General features: G+C 43.7%; 1 protein-coding gene and 1 long non-coding RNA gene across 7 annotated transcripts in view; one reads left to right on the top strand and one right to left on the bottom strand.

Moving 5' to 3' along the window:
* Positions 1 to 221: 221 nt before the first annotated feature.
* LOC135241847 (uncharacterized) lies at positions 222 to 17,272 on the bottom strand. Of its 2 annotated transcripts, XR_010326134.1 has the most exons (4): positions 17,135 to 17,272; positions 14,159 to 14,309; positions 1,160 to 1,339; positions 222 to 765 (listed from the first exon to the last, which is right to left on the bottom strand). It is a non-coding gene; the product is annotated as an uncharacterized LOC135241847 (long non-coding RNA). The 2 variants fall into 2 exon arrangements; XR_010326133.1 differs by lacking the exons at positions 222 to 765; positions 1,160 to 1,339 and having other exon boundaries at positions 13,618 to 14,309.
* Positions 15,737 to 17,665, top strand: part of znf710a (zinc finger protein 710a) — a 25,272-nt gene continuing 23,343 nt past the window's right edge. Inside the window, exon 1 of one of the 5 annotated variants that reach the window (XM_064312577.1) lies at positions 15,737 to 15,831. Coding sequence is in view for 1 of the 5 variants with exons in the window: in XM_064312576.1 (XP_064168646.1) it covers positions 17,453 to 17,467 (15 nt within the window). In the remaining 4 variants the exon portion in view is untranslated. Of the gene's footprint in view, positions 15,832 to 16,271; positions 16,784 to 17,249; positions 17,468 to 17,665 lie in introns of those variants that run through there. The other 4 variants (XM_064312579.1, XM_064312578.1, XM_064312581.1 and 1 more) reach the window with 4 other exon arrangements.

Raw genomic sequence — 17,665 nt, 5'->3', positions numbered from 1 at the left:
GCCTTGTAAATTACCCAGGATGAAGACCCAGTGTGTGTTTTTTTTCCATTACTGACACTGACCAGCACTCAAAGGCAAATGAGCACTGTACTCACACGGCCCTGGATAAGAGGTACGTTGATAACAAAGCACCGCCAACGCGATGGAGTAATTCCTGTCTGTACTCTGGGCCCGCGGTACATTTTCTTCCTGCTTTCGACTCATAAAAATGGCTTTTAGCTGCATGCAGAGACGCGCTTTGCCGCGTAATTTAAACTAATGGACAACGCCAGCCCCGCTCTAGAGGGAAGCACGCTGAGGAGAGAGGGCTCGTGAGCAGCCAGACCGCCCTCGCTCGCCCGCAATCCAGCCCTCATCTGCTTCCCCATTAGGACACAGGCGGCAAGAACCACGCCTGTGTGCCTCACCAACAAAAAAGCAATAACTCCCCAAAGCCTGGCATGGGGTATTTTGGACAAGGCCACATCCAGGCTCTCAGTGTTATAAATGGCTTGTGTGCATCTGAGAAGTCGGCATCAAAGCGACACCGCTGCAAGGGCAAGAAAGAGTCATGTATTTTGTGACAGCAAAGAGTAAATTCCCCTCAATTTGCGGGGATTAATGTCTTTTCATGAGATAAATACGAAAGGTCTGAACAGGTGCGGGTCTCTGAACAACCCTCTCTACCTCCCTCTTTGCAAAGAAAATCCAACACTGGCAGCTATTCAAAAATAGAATTTAATAAGTAGATCCTGGAATTAACAAGTTCATGACAGCAGAAAAGAGCTGCAAATAAGAAGAGCAGAAAACAGTAAGGTAAATATTCAGGTAAATATCCAGGTGTTTAAATGGTGCAGTCCAGACGCTCAAAATAAAAAACTAAGAGCAGCTATTAGCAACATTTACTGGATAAAAGAGGCATGCATCTCATTGAGGTAGTAAAAAGCGATCGAACACTGAAACAGCAAGAAAAAAGCCCCATAAAACGGACCGAACGGCGCAGGGACAGGCTCGTGCTCGCTCAGGACAGGTTAACCTCTCAGAGCGGCTGTCCGAGCTCATTCCCCAACGCGTCATAGCAGCGTGCGGCTATCCGCTCTACTCCCGTCACCCCTCCCTAAAGCGCAGGCCGTCCGAGGGGCGAGCCGTCCGCGAACGCGGCTGGAGAAAGGTGACAAACCTCGCGCACGGTCCGGCGCTTCCGCCTCCGAGCCTTCGCGGCTGCCGTGGGGGGACCTGTCAATCACCGGGCCGAGGCGCGTCCGCGCGGCGCGAGCGGTGGAGCCGCGGGCGATGACATCACTCAGGATGTCTGAACCCGGCCGGCGCTGCTTCCCAAGGCGATCGCGCTTCCAGAAACCTTGAAGGAAGATGTTCAGAAGCATGCCAGATCAAAACCCCCCACACCCCCACCCCTAACCCCAAACCCCCAGGAGGACAACAACGGCAAGGCTTCACGACCCACAGTCAACGGCAGCCATCTTTGCCAAGTACACAATCCAAGGACAATCAACATCAGGGCGTTTTTCCTTTAGTCGTGAAATCCTTTTAATTATTTCGCACACATGTCTTTGAGGGGGACTCATTAGGGGGGTTTTTGAGGGTCGTAAAATTAAGCCTCTCACTGTAAGTGCCCATGCTGAGCACGGGGTGCCGAGACAACTCTCACCTGAGGAGGGTGAAAACACTCCTACTTATAGTCTCTACTTTCTTATGTAGTACCAGTCTGCACCAGACCCTTCCGGCTGAAGTGCTATCCACTTTCAGCCCCCTATCAATTTCACATTAAACTGCCAACCATGAAGATAAGTTCCAGCAAGCATGGTTTACACTGGGTGTCTTCGCTCCTTTCTTTTATGAATCAATCAATTTACCTTTTTTAAGTGTCGGTGTTACCGGTTACAAGTGTCAATGGCCTGGATCCAGTCGCCTTTTGTTCATTACTTTGATTCTGAAGTGTTCATTTTCTTCATCAATGACATTAACTCATCAACGACAGTGACTTCATTTACTGACATTGACTGTGTTTGTGTAGACAAAAAAAACAAGAGTTTAATTTAACACATTTGCTTGTAATTGCACATTTGAGAACTGAAGAACAAGTAATGATTGAATCCATGCCAGCATCTTCAATCACACTTTCCGTCATGTAATGGCCTTTAACATTTATGCAAAAATGGAAATGCTCCCACAGAAGACTGTCCGCAAGATCTATCACTAAGAATCTATAAGTCCAAGACTTCCAATTCATCCAATACAAGGTGATCCACAGAGCACATCTCACTCAGTTTAAAATGGGGTTCAGGGATTCAGATACATGTTCACAATGCACTCTTAATACTGCAGACAATTACCTTCATGCCATTTGGTCATGCTCACCCATACAGCACCTCTGGTGGGAAATCTCCAATAAAATAGCCCTATTAACAGACTGCCATATTACAATGTCTCCATCCCTATGTCTACTAGGAGAGGTTTCACAAGCCAAAATGCCCTATAAACGTACAGATATTACACTCATCACCCTAACTAGCAACAAGAAAACTATCCTCATGGGCTGGAAATTAAAAGTACAGTACCAATAGCACAAAGGAAAGCTTTCTTCATTGATCATATATCTATGGGAAAAATGACAGCCTCAGCCAAAACATCAACCTGCAGAATTTTATCAAAACTGGACCCCAAATCATAAATTCCTTAAATAATAATCCCATGATCCTCCTCCTTTTTACTCCCTTTCTTTTTAAGTTTTGCCACCAGAGTTTTTTATTCTTTTATTATTTTATCATTTTCATTGTCATATTATTCCTAACACATAGCTCATTCTCTCTACACTCACACACATCTTCTCATACTCTTATACTCCCATATCCAATTTAACCGGTAATATGAAATGCAGCCCTTCTCAATCGTCCCTCTGACTTGTTTTATTGCTACCAGATAATAGCTAAGCCCCAGTGTTCATATGACGGATGTTCCTGTCTTATGTCTTTAATGTTGTTATGCGTAATGTGTTTATTATTATTGATTTTTTATTTATTTATGTTCTTGTATTTTGTTTTTTTCTGTTGTTATATCCCTCCCTTATGAAAAAATCACTGGTGAAATTTGCCTTTTTACAAAATTTTACATGTTCAAAGAAAATGTCCACATGTAAAGAATTGAATCATTAGCATCTTCACATGTCACCGACTTATTTAAATGTGAACCACAGTTTTCACATGTGAAAACAAAACATGTGACTTTAAATAACATAGATTACCTTTTATCCACTCTCATCTTTCAGTGAGATTATTTTTATAGTTCACATGTAGGCTGTGAACGTGTTGGGTGTTCACATGTGGTTTTCAAACACGTGGTTTTTGAACACGTGATTGTTTTTTCAGAGAGGTTTCATCAAAATGTTGTTTTTTTTTTCAAATCACAACTGTAATAAAAATTAAGTTGTCCACTGAAGAGGACAAAAAAAAGTAAGAATCTCTAAGAGTTTCGAATACCTTGCAGCTGCAGATGAAATCAAAGAGTGAAGGAATGCACTGCAATAGCCAGTAACTGACAGGCAGTTTCCCTGGATACATCCACACAGAGAATGGGGGAGGGTTTCGGAGCTTCCATTGCAAACCCAGAATCTGTTTCTTCTGTAAATATTCCATGTGTGGCCTCTCTGAGAATTGGCCCTTTCCCACACGCACACACATTAAAGCGAGGGCATCGCTCGCCTTGCAGACGCACGCAGCACGTGGGCGACTCCGTGCCAAACCATTTTGCCTACGTGCGCAATCAGCGCCTCCAGCCAAAGCCCCTCCCCTTTATCTGGTGTCGCATATCGAGGGCTCGCGCTCCTCTTTTCAGAAGAGCTGTTACGCAGGCCAGCACTGCCGGAAAGACCGCGGCATCGTTTTACGGAAAGAGCGCGGCTCTCGGGAGTTCTGTTTAATTCACTCCCACTCAGTGCCGGGGGTTTTTGTTTCCCTTGTCTCACGACCATTCCCAAACTCTCATTTAAAGAGAAGAAGAAAAAAACTCTCCCCCTGGAACAGCTGCACTCACTATTAATTTTATGAGTAACTCATTTTAATGACAAAAACTCTTCTACGTGTGTCCCTGCACTGACACAAAGGCAGACAGGCTAGAGGCCCTGAGCTGGCTGTGACACTCGTGTCTCTGCTCCGTTCGGCCCGTGAGTTTCTCCCGCCTGTGTGGTCTGATGCGGCTCGGCAAAAACGCAGAAATGCACCGGGGGTGACATTAATGCCATTAGAATTCTGGCAACCCTGTCCTCTGTTTACAGGAAACCCATCTCCTTCCCAAGCCAATACTGTCATGCGCGTCGCACAAGCCAAACAGATCAACTCTTGAGAAACACAGAATGCTGTAACTCCAAAGCTGCTGTACAGTTACTCAAAGTTCATTTTGAATCCCTGAATACCCCTATGCAGCAATTAAAGCAGGCTGGTCTGTATAAAACTTATAAAATATCCTTTACTTCATATTAAACCTGCCTAGGTCAATAAAAACATACACTAAAACAGAAATATTGCAAAAGAAAACAAAAAGTGAACTGTCCCTTTAACACAGGCAGAGTTACCTCATGCAATCAGAGTCTCTCACTGACTTCAACCAATAACTGAGAGCAACATGTTTTGATTGGTGTAAACGTGTCCAACAACGGATTGGACTGCCCATGACAAGTGCATTATTTCAGAAGACAGGGTAGCATTTTAAATAAATAAAGCATAAACAGGTCCCTCTGACTTTTCCCTGTTGTCTCCGCTGCTTGTTCATAAAACACTAAAATAGCATTTTTATTACTCTGTCCTAAAGCTACCCCACAGTCTGGTTATTGCTGCAAATCAAACGTGCATCTTCCATCCTGACGGACGTTTGCAAAGCAAGCAAATAAAACAGAGGGTAGGAAAAGGCCCACACAGGGACAGAGGGATGGCTCGAGGACTCTCACACCTGACAACTCACCTGCCACTTTCCCAGCCCTGCTGGAACACAGCTGCTGCTGAGCTGCACCTGCAACAGCGGCTTTCCTCCAATCAAAAGTCATCCAATCAAAAATCAGTCACTGGGAATCGGCAGTCTGAATGAATTAAAATGGCCGCAGGTGGGTTTCTACATCCCCCGCTTTTACTCCTGAAACAGCCTCATATGAACTTCCAGGGCCTTTCTCAAATCTCAAAGGAGATCTCCTAGAAATCAGCTTATAAGGTCATAGGAAGAGGACTAAATACAATTAGCTGAATACATTCTCTCAACTGAAGACATTTCAAGATTAGACCCTTCTTTTTAGTCCCAAAAAGTCTCAGAATATAATCTAAAGACAGCTGTCCTTGATTTCAGTCACTTCAGGTTAAAAGATCAATAAAGAGCTTGTAACAAATTTAATATTAAGACAAACACTACAATGTGCTATTTGATTTGACGACGATCCCTGCACGAAAAGCACTTCTGCTGTATTTATGCTCATCTGATTCCTGGAATCTCTCAGTCTTTTATTCTTGCAAAATCTGTTCTAAACCTAAAAACATCCATGCAGCCAATTATTCTATTCCATTAGAATATACAAAACACAGATCTGTGGTCTCCCCTTCCTGCGGTGCAGGGTGTGTGTTGGCAATAAGAACGCGATGGGTGTGTTGCTAAAGCGTGCCCTGACCTCATCCGCAGCGCTACACTCCTTCGCCATTTCACACACTCCCTCCTCTCTCCCTCATTTCACAGCATGACAGCCGCTCCTGTCATTTTCCCCGAAAACCAAAACAGAGATCCTAAAAACACACACACACACAAAAAGAAAAGAGATGTTTTGCATGGCATCTTGTCCGTGGCCTTGGCCCTTTCTAGGGCCTCGGTAATCGCTCTGAGCGACGACTCATTATGGGATGGAGCTGTGCAGCTCCTGCTTTCCTTGGGAAATGCTCCTCTCCATTTTCTCTTTGAAACAACCCATTTTCACACTCATAGAAAGGTACATCCCTAATGGAGCTAATCGGTAAATTGCAGCACAGACAATTGCAATAGAATGTAAAAACATTTAAAAGCTGATAGCACACATTTTGGAGGATTAAACTACATTCTGCTAAATCACAATGCACTTATTTGCATTTTGTTTTGACTCCTTTCATCTAAAAAAAACACACAAAAAAAACACCTGAGATGCCTGTTACCGGATACTGCACGGTGGCATTTAAAATAAGTACAATTATATCACTTTAACAGATGAAACCGACGGTTCAAAATTTCATAGTATACGGCTTTATGTGGATTTTAAAATGGTTCAGTTGAGAGTGAAATCTGTGTGGCACAGCAAGTGGTTACTAAAACAATGAGATTTTCAAATCATTAGGAGTACTTTCAAAGCTAACGCTTCCGATAAAAATAATCCTAAAGCAGTCTTTGAGATCAAAATAAAAGTTTTAAGAACACTGGTAGCATTTTATCTACATCTATAAAGTTTTTAGCTTAGAAATAACATCTAAAAACCAAATGAGTGACTTGCCAAGCAACCCCAGCAAGTCAGTGTGCAATCTATGGAACTGTGGTCTGTGGAAAAGAAAGCTGAATTAAGCCTAATATGAGAAGAGGATGATGGCTCAATGCAGAGGGAGCATCTGCTTGCCCCTGCTAACCTAATATTAACCGCTGCTAACATTGATTGGTGGAGCCCGGTCTCACGGATCACTGATAGGCTGGCAAACACGCCCGGACACACCTTCACCCCAGCACACCCTCTCTGGGCTCTGGCACGATCCGACCCGTAAACGGCTCGGTTTTTAGAGTTTTAAAAATGGAACGAGATCAAGAACAAAGGGAGCACTGTTTCCCAGGGCTAGATTCAGTGGCTTAATAACTCCCTTCTGCCTCCTGGGGAGCCGGTCACAAAATTTGTATTCCTCGAGAAAAGCGATCAGCTGTCATCTCCGGATTAGGAGGGCTTCTCAGTGGACTAGAGGTACCGTTTGCCACTGCTTTCTCTCCTTTAAACAACACTGACCTTCATTACACAGGATCAAAGCCATTTTTAGAGTTTACAATGTATATGTGTGTCATATATAACACTCCTTCCCCTGACAATAAACTAAAATAAAACTGTGAAAACAAGAGGAGTACATCTTTATGGCCCTTCGCACGCAGTCGTATTGACGAGCGGCATGCAACTGAAATATCATTTCCAAAGGCCCTGAATGAAGGGTTTAGACTGCCAGAAAGTACAGTTCTGTGCGGCCTGACCTCCTGCTCTAGTGGAGACCAATGGCTGTGGTCTGGCCCAGTCATATCCAGCAGTTCACAGCTCACTGCCTGCACTGCCAGAACAAACAAAGTTCCCAGTGCTCGAATGCTTGCCTGACTGAATCAGTCAGTTCGTCAAAAGATTGCCCCTCCCTCTTCTAAAATTGGCCAGTGATGTGAATTTATAACTTTGCCTACTCGTCAATCTAATTAATCAAACAAAGCCAACACTCAATCTGGCTTTGTTTTTGACTAAGGTGGAATTAATTTGTGTACGTAAGGGCAGAGCACTTAAGAATTTTGGCCCCGGTTCAACGTGCTGTAGGCAAGTACATATGTTTGCATTAGCAGTAAATTTTCATATCTGCTAAGTTGATAGTCGATTGTATTTTTCCGCAGTGAGTCAGCAGTTGATCCACAACTCCCTGAAATTCCTGGGCCGACATCAATAACGTCTGGCCATATTGACTGATGCCAAAGCTAACACCTCCCTGTTTTACATTACGGCACAAACGCAAACTGAAACTGAAAAGGTTTCACATTTATGGAAGTAAAGGAGCACAAATGACAACTTAAGCAAAAACGTCAGAAATTCTTTTTGTGTAACAAAATATTTTGCCTTGTTGCCATAATTATAAAGCAGAGAGCATGAGTCTAGAGACCTATTGGACAGATTATACATTTGTTGTGGGTTTGGCTGGTAAAACAGTACATTAAAAAAGAGTAAATAAAAGATGCAGATGATCATGACTGGGCTACTTTTTGAGCTTGACTTAAGGATCAAATGCAGAACCTCCCTGATGCATGTGTGCTGATTCATCACACTGACACATCGTATCAGCCAGAAGCGTAGTTTCTCTGATAAGATCTCGATACCTTCAGGCATCCCCAGATAAAAGGATGGGCGGGGCCTGAGGGAAGGGCGTCAGGCTATGGGAGGACCGTGATCAGCAAAAGCCAAACACTCTGCCACACCCACTTGTTGCTCCCGCCAACGATAATTACCCAGCACATGCGTGCGCTGCCCAGGCCAAGGCCACTGGATTACAGGTTACAGAGAAGGTCATGGCTGAACGTGGAGCTCTCTGCGGCCGCAGACCTGCCAGCCAATGAGTGTCAGCTCCGCCCCTTTGAGCCTCTGTGGCAGGTACAGCAGCTAAAGTCAAACTCTTCTGAGCATAGGTAGGAGCCTTGCTGTAACACCCACACTTCCTGTCTTTTAGAGGCAGGGCAGGGGGGAAACAAATCCAGCCACCTGTTGTGCGTCTGCATATCACGCCCCGCTCTCCCCCTTTGCCTTCTGGAGTGGTTCCCCCCTGCGGTGTCACAGCGGATTTAAAACTCCGCTGGCAACGGGCAGGAGGAGGAAAATGGGTGGAGAGCAAACTATTCATTCGGTAGCTGCTCTACGCCACTATAAACGAGACGCAGCGGTAACCTTTTCATCCGTCTGCTCTGCCTGAGTAAAAAGTCAACCCTTCATTTTTCTGCTTTTTTTTACAGCACAGGGTAAATGTACTTCTGAAAGGACAAGCTAACAATAACACATGCTCCAGCAGGGCCGGGCACTCAACTCCTCGGGCACGGACACATCTAGAATTGCTGACATTTCTTTTTCGTAGCAATAACTTTTTTTTTTAATGGCTTCCCAAATTTCTTTTCCACTGGAAACTAAGAAATCTGGCTGCGGGAAAACGGCTGTGGAATTTAGCTTCTTCAGCCATAATAAATTATTGAGGGAATTGATTATCACAAATTTATTGAGGGTTTCTTTTAAAAGGCAAGGCTTGTTATTTAATTTTCATTTTTTTATTTTTAACAAAAACACAGCTGCTGCCAGCTGGAATGGTGCTGTTCCTGAACTGCTGATCGAAGTCTCAATTTCATTTACCTGGCTGAATTACAGCTTTCGCGAAAGGATAAGCAAATAAAACAAAACGACATTCATATTCAAAGTACAAATGCCTGAAGCATTGGCAGTTGACATATATATCTGTTCTGCTGAATTCACCCCACCTGCTGATAATCAAGCCAAGCTGATAATAAGGAGAAGGAGAGAACAGAGAAATTAACAGAGCAAAGACCACAGGAAGCAGAACAGAACAGAACAGAACCTGCTATTCTGTCCATCGCAATTTATTATTTCATCTGCAGTCCTAAAACTTTAAGCCAGGTCTTGAGCAGCTTGTGGGCCTCTGCTTCTAGGGGGAGATTTTATACATGCTGTACAAGGGACACATCAGGAGCACTGCTATATCTGCCCCAAAAATGAAGGACACTTCAGAGGTACTCTTATATCTGTGCCACAAATTAACACCAGCCTCTGGGTTTCGGGGGTATGCTTTCATTCCCTCTCTAATAAAGAACAATTGTTCAGTAAATGATTGCAATTACCTAATTAAACTGTGTGAGCAGACATGCACTTCAGTGTAAAAGCCTGGCAAAGGAGAATGTGGTGATTGGGGTGCGGCTGAGTCAGAACTAGCCTTGGCATCCTATCCAAAAGAAATATAAATGTAGGCTGCCTGACCAAAATGCTCAGCACTGTTGGTCCAACATCAGCCTTCTTGACCTTGCAAAAAAAAAAATAGACTGCTCCCAAAAGTAGCTCTTCACTCATAACCTAACAAACTTGCAAAAAAAAAAAAAAACGATTTTCCATTTAGGCTGCTGTACCTTTCCCGCTCTAAACACTGACCCGTTCTCATGTATGTCAAGTCTCAGTCTGGATGGGTTCTGATGGATACAGGACCAGTCTGAGACCCTTCCTTCACCCTGCACACGGTATTTACAGTGCCTAACGTGATAACCTTTAAACTGAAATATCTGCAGCCAGTCCAGGGCAAGTACTGTATGAGATACGTCTTATAAAATTGAAGAGGACACGGAGCACAAGCAAAGCATATGCTTTAGTGTACTAATATGCTGATATATGGATCAGCACACCAGATAATGATCTACTTACTGGTAATTAAGTGTTCTGATATAATCCTCTCCCGTGTGCCTTTTCCTGAACCGCTCTAGCTCCCCCTTGAGGAATTATTTGCAGTTGCATGTATATTTATTACTATTCATGTAAAATAAAAAATGAAACGAAAACCGTGTTCAGTGCTGATATCGCTTGTATTACGATGCCCATCCTGTGTTTCGCAGGCGGGGAAAATCAGGCCATTTCGAACGGAACACCCTCGGAGAAGACAAAGCGATAATAACTCACAGCATCGGGGGCAATATGAAGCCGTCAATCAAAAGGCAGCGTCTGAGCAGCTGCAGTTTAGGGGAAAGACGTATTATTAAACCAGCCTGCTGGAATGCGTAAATCTGTTACATTAGCACACGCTTTATTTTAAACACAGCGACTGTCAAGCACTTGATTATCGTTATTGTGTTTGTTAAAATAACGAATCTTTTATAAGGCTGAACAGTGATGCTAGTACTGTTCCCATACCTGCGTGTACCATAATTTAAAAAACACTGAGACTAACGCCTCTATGATGAATTCATACTCCAGCTTTGCAAGGTGAATAAATGAATTAAATAAATAAAAAACTGCAGCTCTGCTACCACTTGATATACCTGTCATTGCAACTTTGCTTTTGTTTTTGTAACAAGCAACTGAATTTCAGGTAATATCAGCAGAACGTACAGTGTTTCAATGATTCCACTCTTTAAAAACCATGCGATCATCCATTAACCCTGAGCCGTAAAGTCTAAGAGCATCCATAAAGTCTAATGGTTGCACATTAACAGAACGCTCCTCTATCGCAGAGTGCCAGTTCCTATCCGGGAGCATGTCACACCCCGGATCTTTCTCCAGTCTCTGAATTTGCACCAGTCCTTCTGCAAACAGATCATGGTTTGGGATGCAGCTCTCTCCCTGCCCCTGGGCTGACTGACCGCTTCGCCTGGCCCCTTTCTGTACTGCCGCAGTGGCGGTGCCAGCGCGCTGTGTCCATTTCCATGGAAACTCACCTCCACCCCCCACCTCCCACGGCCAGAGTCCCCATTACAGCTACGGAAGGCTACGCTTGTCGTCGCGCTATGGGGTAACGTGCAGCATGCCCGCTGGTTTAAAAACCTCTTCCCAGGGAGGCTGAGGGAGCTTACCATGAGAAGTACAGGAGCTGTCAGTTCAAACAGGCCCCGCATTGTTCCTGTCAATCTGTCATCGGTATGGCATTAAGCGAGCGGTCGAATCGATCGATGCAAATGCCGCTACAGATGCAGGTCTGAGTTTTGCTTTTCGTTTCAAGAAAAGAGAGCCCCCCACAAGCCTCAGCCTTTGATGCATCATAGTCGACTATGGCCAGGAGACAGCAGTGGCAGAACACAAATGATCTCGCTAGCGTCAGGTGGACAGGGTTACTGCTACATTAGCTCCTCACAACAACTGGCCTGGTGCCCACCTACGGTCGTCAGTGAGATTTAACCCCTCCTCCAATCGGTGCTAACTCTCTCCTGTAGTACTGTGTGGTCGGAAGAATGTAGACCTGCCGCTGGATTGCAGGGAAGTGAATCAGAGAAGTACATGGATTCCCGCTGCAGTGCCCATGGTGTGTGTTTGGGTGCAGGTGCCATCCCTTTAAGTCCAAAGGCACAGTCGCCAATTCCCATAAAAAAGCCATTAATTTTGGGCTCTACCTACCAACACCAGGATGACCTCTACTTCATGAAATGACTGACAGTTATCACAGGCGACATCAGGCTTATCCAGATAAGCTCTATGAAATCACCACTCGACACAAACAACCATAAATTCGGAGGCCCATAAACTTAGTGACACAATATTCCAAGACTTCAATACGGTCTAGGAGGAAATGAAAGCTGAAAGCTGTCATGTTTTTGGATCAAAGTAATTATAAATGTGATATTTACTGACTAAATTGAAAGCAAACCATCGTCCCAAAATCTCAAATTCACGTCCAATTCCGGTTTCCAAACTGGGTTAGCCTACTTATAGCCCTGGGGGATCCATGTAATTAATTTAGAAATATATTTCCTTAGATTTACTCATGTATGTATTTATTAGACACAAGAGGGGCTTTGGTACCACAGATGTAAATACATTACCTGAGTTGCTAGAGAGACGTCTTTCAAGAGTCTTGAAATATCATTCAGCAGACAATTCTGATTATTTGAGAGCGCGGCATGTGACCGTAGCCGTAGCAACCGCCGTGCTCCCAGCCGGAGGAGATTCCCACAGCTCTGAGTGGGCGCACTGGTCCGCTGGCTCAAGACGTACAGCGCAGAAAGCACAATCCCAAAATTCCTCCGGTTTCGGCGCCCGGTCTGCAGGGGGGTCACCGAGGGCAACCGAATGACGACAGCAATGACTCGCCTCCGCCTGCAATGCTGACCCTCACAAGCGCAAACAGAGACGGACACAGAGCGCGCTCGAGCACAGGCCCCAGCCTCCCCCCAAAACCCGTTCTCCCTCGACTGAAAGGAAATAAGTTACTGACGGCAGTGCCAGTGCGACCCGTCCTTCAAACTCTCTCAAAAAGGATGTGCGCAGCCGTTGGGTTTGAAATGACGGCGCTCAATGAGAAGCAGCAGGGCGGAGGGGAGCTCAGTTCCGTCCCATTTCACTCGGGCCTGACCCTCCTTGACCTTTCACATGCCTGGAGGATTTGGGCCCCTCTTTCCCTCGCATTTGGAAACTGTCACTGTGATGTCTCCCACACCCATGTTGGGAAGACAGCGTTTGTCCCGAACAGCAGCTGTAGCATGCGCACTCCCCCGACACGCTCGCCCGTGAGCCGGGGACCACTGTCTACAAGCTACGAGCCAACTCTACTGCAGGAGGGCTTACGCTGATCAGAGAGGAAATGTCTCTAATGACATATGGCACCTAGCAAGCCACTAGGGGGCATCCATGTAGCTTTAACCGAAGGAACCCTGGCAGACCAGGGCCACTCTAAGCCAGAGTTGGGGATAGAGGGCCATGTCTGTTTCTGTGTTTCAAGCCAACGTTTGAGCACTTTGGACCAATAATAACTTCATTAGCCCTATTTGTGATATTTGTGATATCTTAGCTGTATTTCTTGATAAGTATATGAATGACGGCCGAAGACTGTTCTTGTGTACCTATATAAAACGTTTTATCGTGAGTGAACCAGTGTTTGTGTATACAGTCAATAAGCTCATTTAGTCAGGGTAATTGGTGGAAACAACAACCTGCACACACACCACCCCTCCAGCACTGCCCACCTCTGATCTAAGCCCAACTGAGTCCCGCTGCTTCAGATCACGGTCAATAAAGGAAATAGTGCTGACCTCATCAGATGATGTTTAGGTAACAGGGCATAATTCTTGATATGGTCTCTTCAGCAGTGCTACAGTTGTTGAAACCTGTCACAGTATTGAGGCAAGCAGTTTATCACACTCCATTCTGCAGTGTTTTTACACCTTTTTCAGTTTGCCCATTTATTTAATTTCTGCTTCATAAAACCCAGATAGGGCAATGCATCACTCGCCCCAGTGTCATCGATCTCATCAGGAAATCACAGGCTTGACTGAAAACAACTCCCAGACAAGGCCCGCTGACCAAACAGGCAATCTTTGCCATGGGTCGACAATAATAGGCAGTTAGACTTGCCCATGTTTGCACAGTAATTCATGCCAGCGTCCTCATGAGCTTCTGCCACAAAGAGCTCCTCTGCCATCTGGTGGAGATCTTATGTATTGCAGATAATAATGAACAGCATCACTATAGGCTGTATCTGTGAGGCACAAAACCCTCATTAAATATTCATGAGCCGTTCTGGAGGAAACACCATGTAAAGCTGCCACCTGGTGGCTTCAAGAGCTCGTGATTCACCCTGCAGTCCAGAACTGAATCCTGACCTTGTCAATGCTGACTTCTTGTACAATTGTTCATGGTGCGGATGAGGCAGGGAGGGTGTGGGAGGGTGTTTGAATATGCAGGGGTTTCCTCTACCTCATTACACAAGCGCGCTCCGCAGCCTTCCGGGGCCAGCCGCATGAATTATAGTTCTCTGGTGTGAAGATGACAGCCGGGCTCAGCCAGTGGACTGCAGTGAAAAGAAGTGTGGAGGACTGTCAGGCGAAACTGCAGTCTTCCAAAACCACTGAAGACAAAGAAGAAGAGAAACTGTTTCAAATGATGCGTCATTGATGTTCAACACCAGCTGACCTATGTCATACATTGCATTACAATGTGTGGCCCTTTTATCTATTTATTGATTTTTAGTTTAAGAGGAACACTTCAAGGAACAAATATTTTGATAAAACCATACATGTAGCCATAACATTTTTCATGCTTGTACACATTTAACAGTGGTTTACAAAATGCAGTTGAAACGTGCATTAACAACAGCTTAAAGAGAACCAAAGTATGAATAATCAGTCAACAAAGTTTAATGTGTACTGATCAATATTATCGCTTTGGTGTTTGTGATATATCAACATGGGATCAGCCCACAACTGACCATTTGATGGGGACCGCCAGGCATCCCTGCCCTAAACAAGATCAGTATATGAGCACCGTGTGACCACTTTTTGGTAACTGGCACCATACAGAATACAGATTGACTGATTGATTGATTGATAGCTGAATGAACAGGCTGTCAATCAAATGCCACTGGGTAGGATGATGGGGTTCCACACACTGATGCACTTAACAAATGCGAGTCAAAATTGTGGATAACTTGTGCATAATCTCATAGGAAATATAATCACAGAGGGTCTATTTAGAAGCCTATGACATCAACAGAGGTTTATTCCAGATAATACCTAATAGAGCTAGAATCTGAATAGGCTAATGTTTCGCTAGTTACGATACGTATGCTACTTCCCTACTCTTACAGTCAGACAAGCCACTCCTGATTTCAAACTGGACACTGATTTTTTTAAATTTGCCATTTTAATTAGGCCATGTACATCTAATTATTTGAATTTGAAACTAGATTTCTCATGGTTAAATGACCTCCAGCTCTATATCCAAATACCAAAGGTGATTAAACAGTGTCTAGCATGTTAGAGTAAAATTATCAGAACTTATTGAACACTCAATACTTTGGTTTGTGAGTTTGAATCCTGCATCAATGCAAACTTGTCTTCTTGGAACTGGACTATAATGTAAAATGTGCTGAAATAAATGAAATAACATTATCTATATATTGCAAAACTTCATAATATTGGCAAATATACAAATTGTGGCCACTTTAAGATAACTTATAGCAATATATTATTCTTCTTTGAAATGTATTTAGAATTATATTTTCCACATAGGTCCACATATTTACAGTATAATATATTGCTATGTATTCCATTTCCATAACGGTGAAAAAAACAAATGAATCACGACTAAGTGACGCCTACTGGTTATCAATGTTCTTTAATATATTTTCTGACAATATATCACGTGGCAGTGTCTGCCATACAGTTCTGTGGTGTCCACATACCGAACTGAAAACAAGGTGTTTGTGTGTGAAATGTAATTCAAGACACAAAGTGGGTTCTGTTGCAATACTCCCATTAATGTCTAGAGGCGCTGCAGCTATGTGGATGGCTGCAGTTTAACGCAGGCTGCAGAGTTCGAGGCTACCGTTGACAGAAGTTGTTGACAGCTAATGTAAGCTATTTAACTCGGTAAGTTCGCGTAAAGGTTATTGATCTCTCTCCATGTGGGCAGCAACATGACAGAATGAGTACAAAACTGAACACAGTGTAATCATAAAATGTGAAAAAATGACATGCCTTATTTTTCCATCACCTCTTTCATGTATCCACACAAACGGAACGCTTCCAACTTTGTGCTATGTTAACCTACGTTCGCTCGCTATGTTGTGCATGTTTTCCCGCACTCGCATTGACATTGTTTAACTTAAACATTAGCTATATGGCACACGTTTTACTCCCAAAACGTTATTGCGTTGTGTATTTACATGCGATGTACCAGGATTTTGATTTGTCACCTAGGTTACAGCAATCGTGAGCTCTAAGAATTTTATTAAGAAACAATCTACGAGTATGCCAACTGCTACTGCCGTCTGGTGGTGGTCTTGCTGAGCTAGAGCTACAGTACCTAGTTGCCACCAACATTAGAGAATTACACTGGTAGCCCTAATTTCATACTGAGAAAATGAAAACGCTAATTTGGTTAAACAAATAATTTGAAAATAAAACAAGGATCTCGTTTCGTTGGAAATTGAATGGCAAGTGATTAGTTTCAGTTCAGAATAGGTGTAATTTATGTGGCCAGGTAGGGAGCAAGCCAGCGTAAACGACATTTTAGTGGACCTTCGCAAAGTTCCGTAGACTAAGGTTAGCTAGCTAGCTGAATTAATATTATCCTGACGTAAACCAAACGCAGGTGTCGGAGCGGTAACCGAGAAGCAAAATAAACCTAAATAATTAATTCGGTCTTCCAGTGGCTTTCAAGGAATAGCAGCTGTTTCTGCACCACGTCACCCAATACTCGCAGCGGAGTCCTATCTTAGCAATATAAGATAGCTTGTGTTTTATTTAGCTAGTACTGAAATTCACCCTTGCACTGAAAATGAGAGCCACCGCAGTCAATTAGCAAGAATTGGTGACTGGGGTGAGTTGAATGTCAGTAAAGTTTATTGCAAACAGACAGAACGGAAGGACTCATGGACATTGAATTTGATTGACCCAGTGTCCATGGCTCGTTTAGTGCGAGGTGTCGAATATCTTTTAGTTTTAGATTATTTCACACGGACTAGTGGCCATTGCTTTTTAATGACAAGCTTTCGTCTATACATTTCCTTAGATGTATGACAATCTTGTAACTGGATGACTTGCTATAAGTAAACGTCGTTTTTCCACTTCCACATTTTCTACTACAAATACAGTAAATGGCGTCTTTTGTAGGGAGGAGGAAGAAAGGAAAGTAAAACAGAAAATAGCTGTATGAACCAATAAAACACACCTGTGAATCGCAGAGCTTCTGCAAGGCAATTCGGGAGTCAGAATTCAATAACTCTGTCCGGCATGAAGTTTTTACTTCATCCGTTGCGTAGGATTAGCAGGCACGTGCAGGTGAAAGAACAGTTCAATTAATGGGATGCCGGATCAAGGAAGCCGTGCAGTTTATGCATCTGTGTCCCAGGTGGAACGTGTAGGCGCTGCGCTGGAGTACTTTGTATAAGAACTGTCGATATTGAAGGTTTGCCTTAGATCAGGTTGATGAGAATATAGCCTATTGTGCATATATAAATAGAGAAATAAAATCTGCATAGTAAATGGAATGGTCCATCTACAGGTAACCCGTTTCCAGTTGTAGAATATTCTTTTTCGTTGTGATTCATTTGATTGCTTATGTATTACCCGGCTGTTTAAAACAAGTGCAGGATATTTCCACACAAACCATTGTCTATAGCCTACCTTAGAAAAATCAGTGGCTCAGCAAGGCACAACTGTACTATTTCTGATTTATTTCAATATCACCCTTTTAAAACCG

The sequence above is a fragment of the Anguilla rostrata genome, chromosome 16, assembly GCF_018555375.3.
Source record: "Anguilla rostrata isolate EN2019 chromosome 16, ASM1855537v3, whole genome shotgun sequence".
Lineage (NCBI taxonomy): Eukaryota > Metazoa > Chordata > Actinopteri > Anguilliformes > Anguillidae > Anguilla > Anguilla rostrata.
Note: the sequence above shows the minus strand (reverse complement) of the source record. Positions and strands in the feature narration are given on the sequence as shown.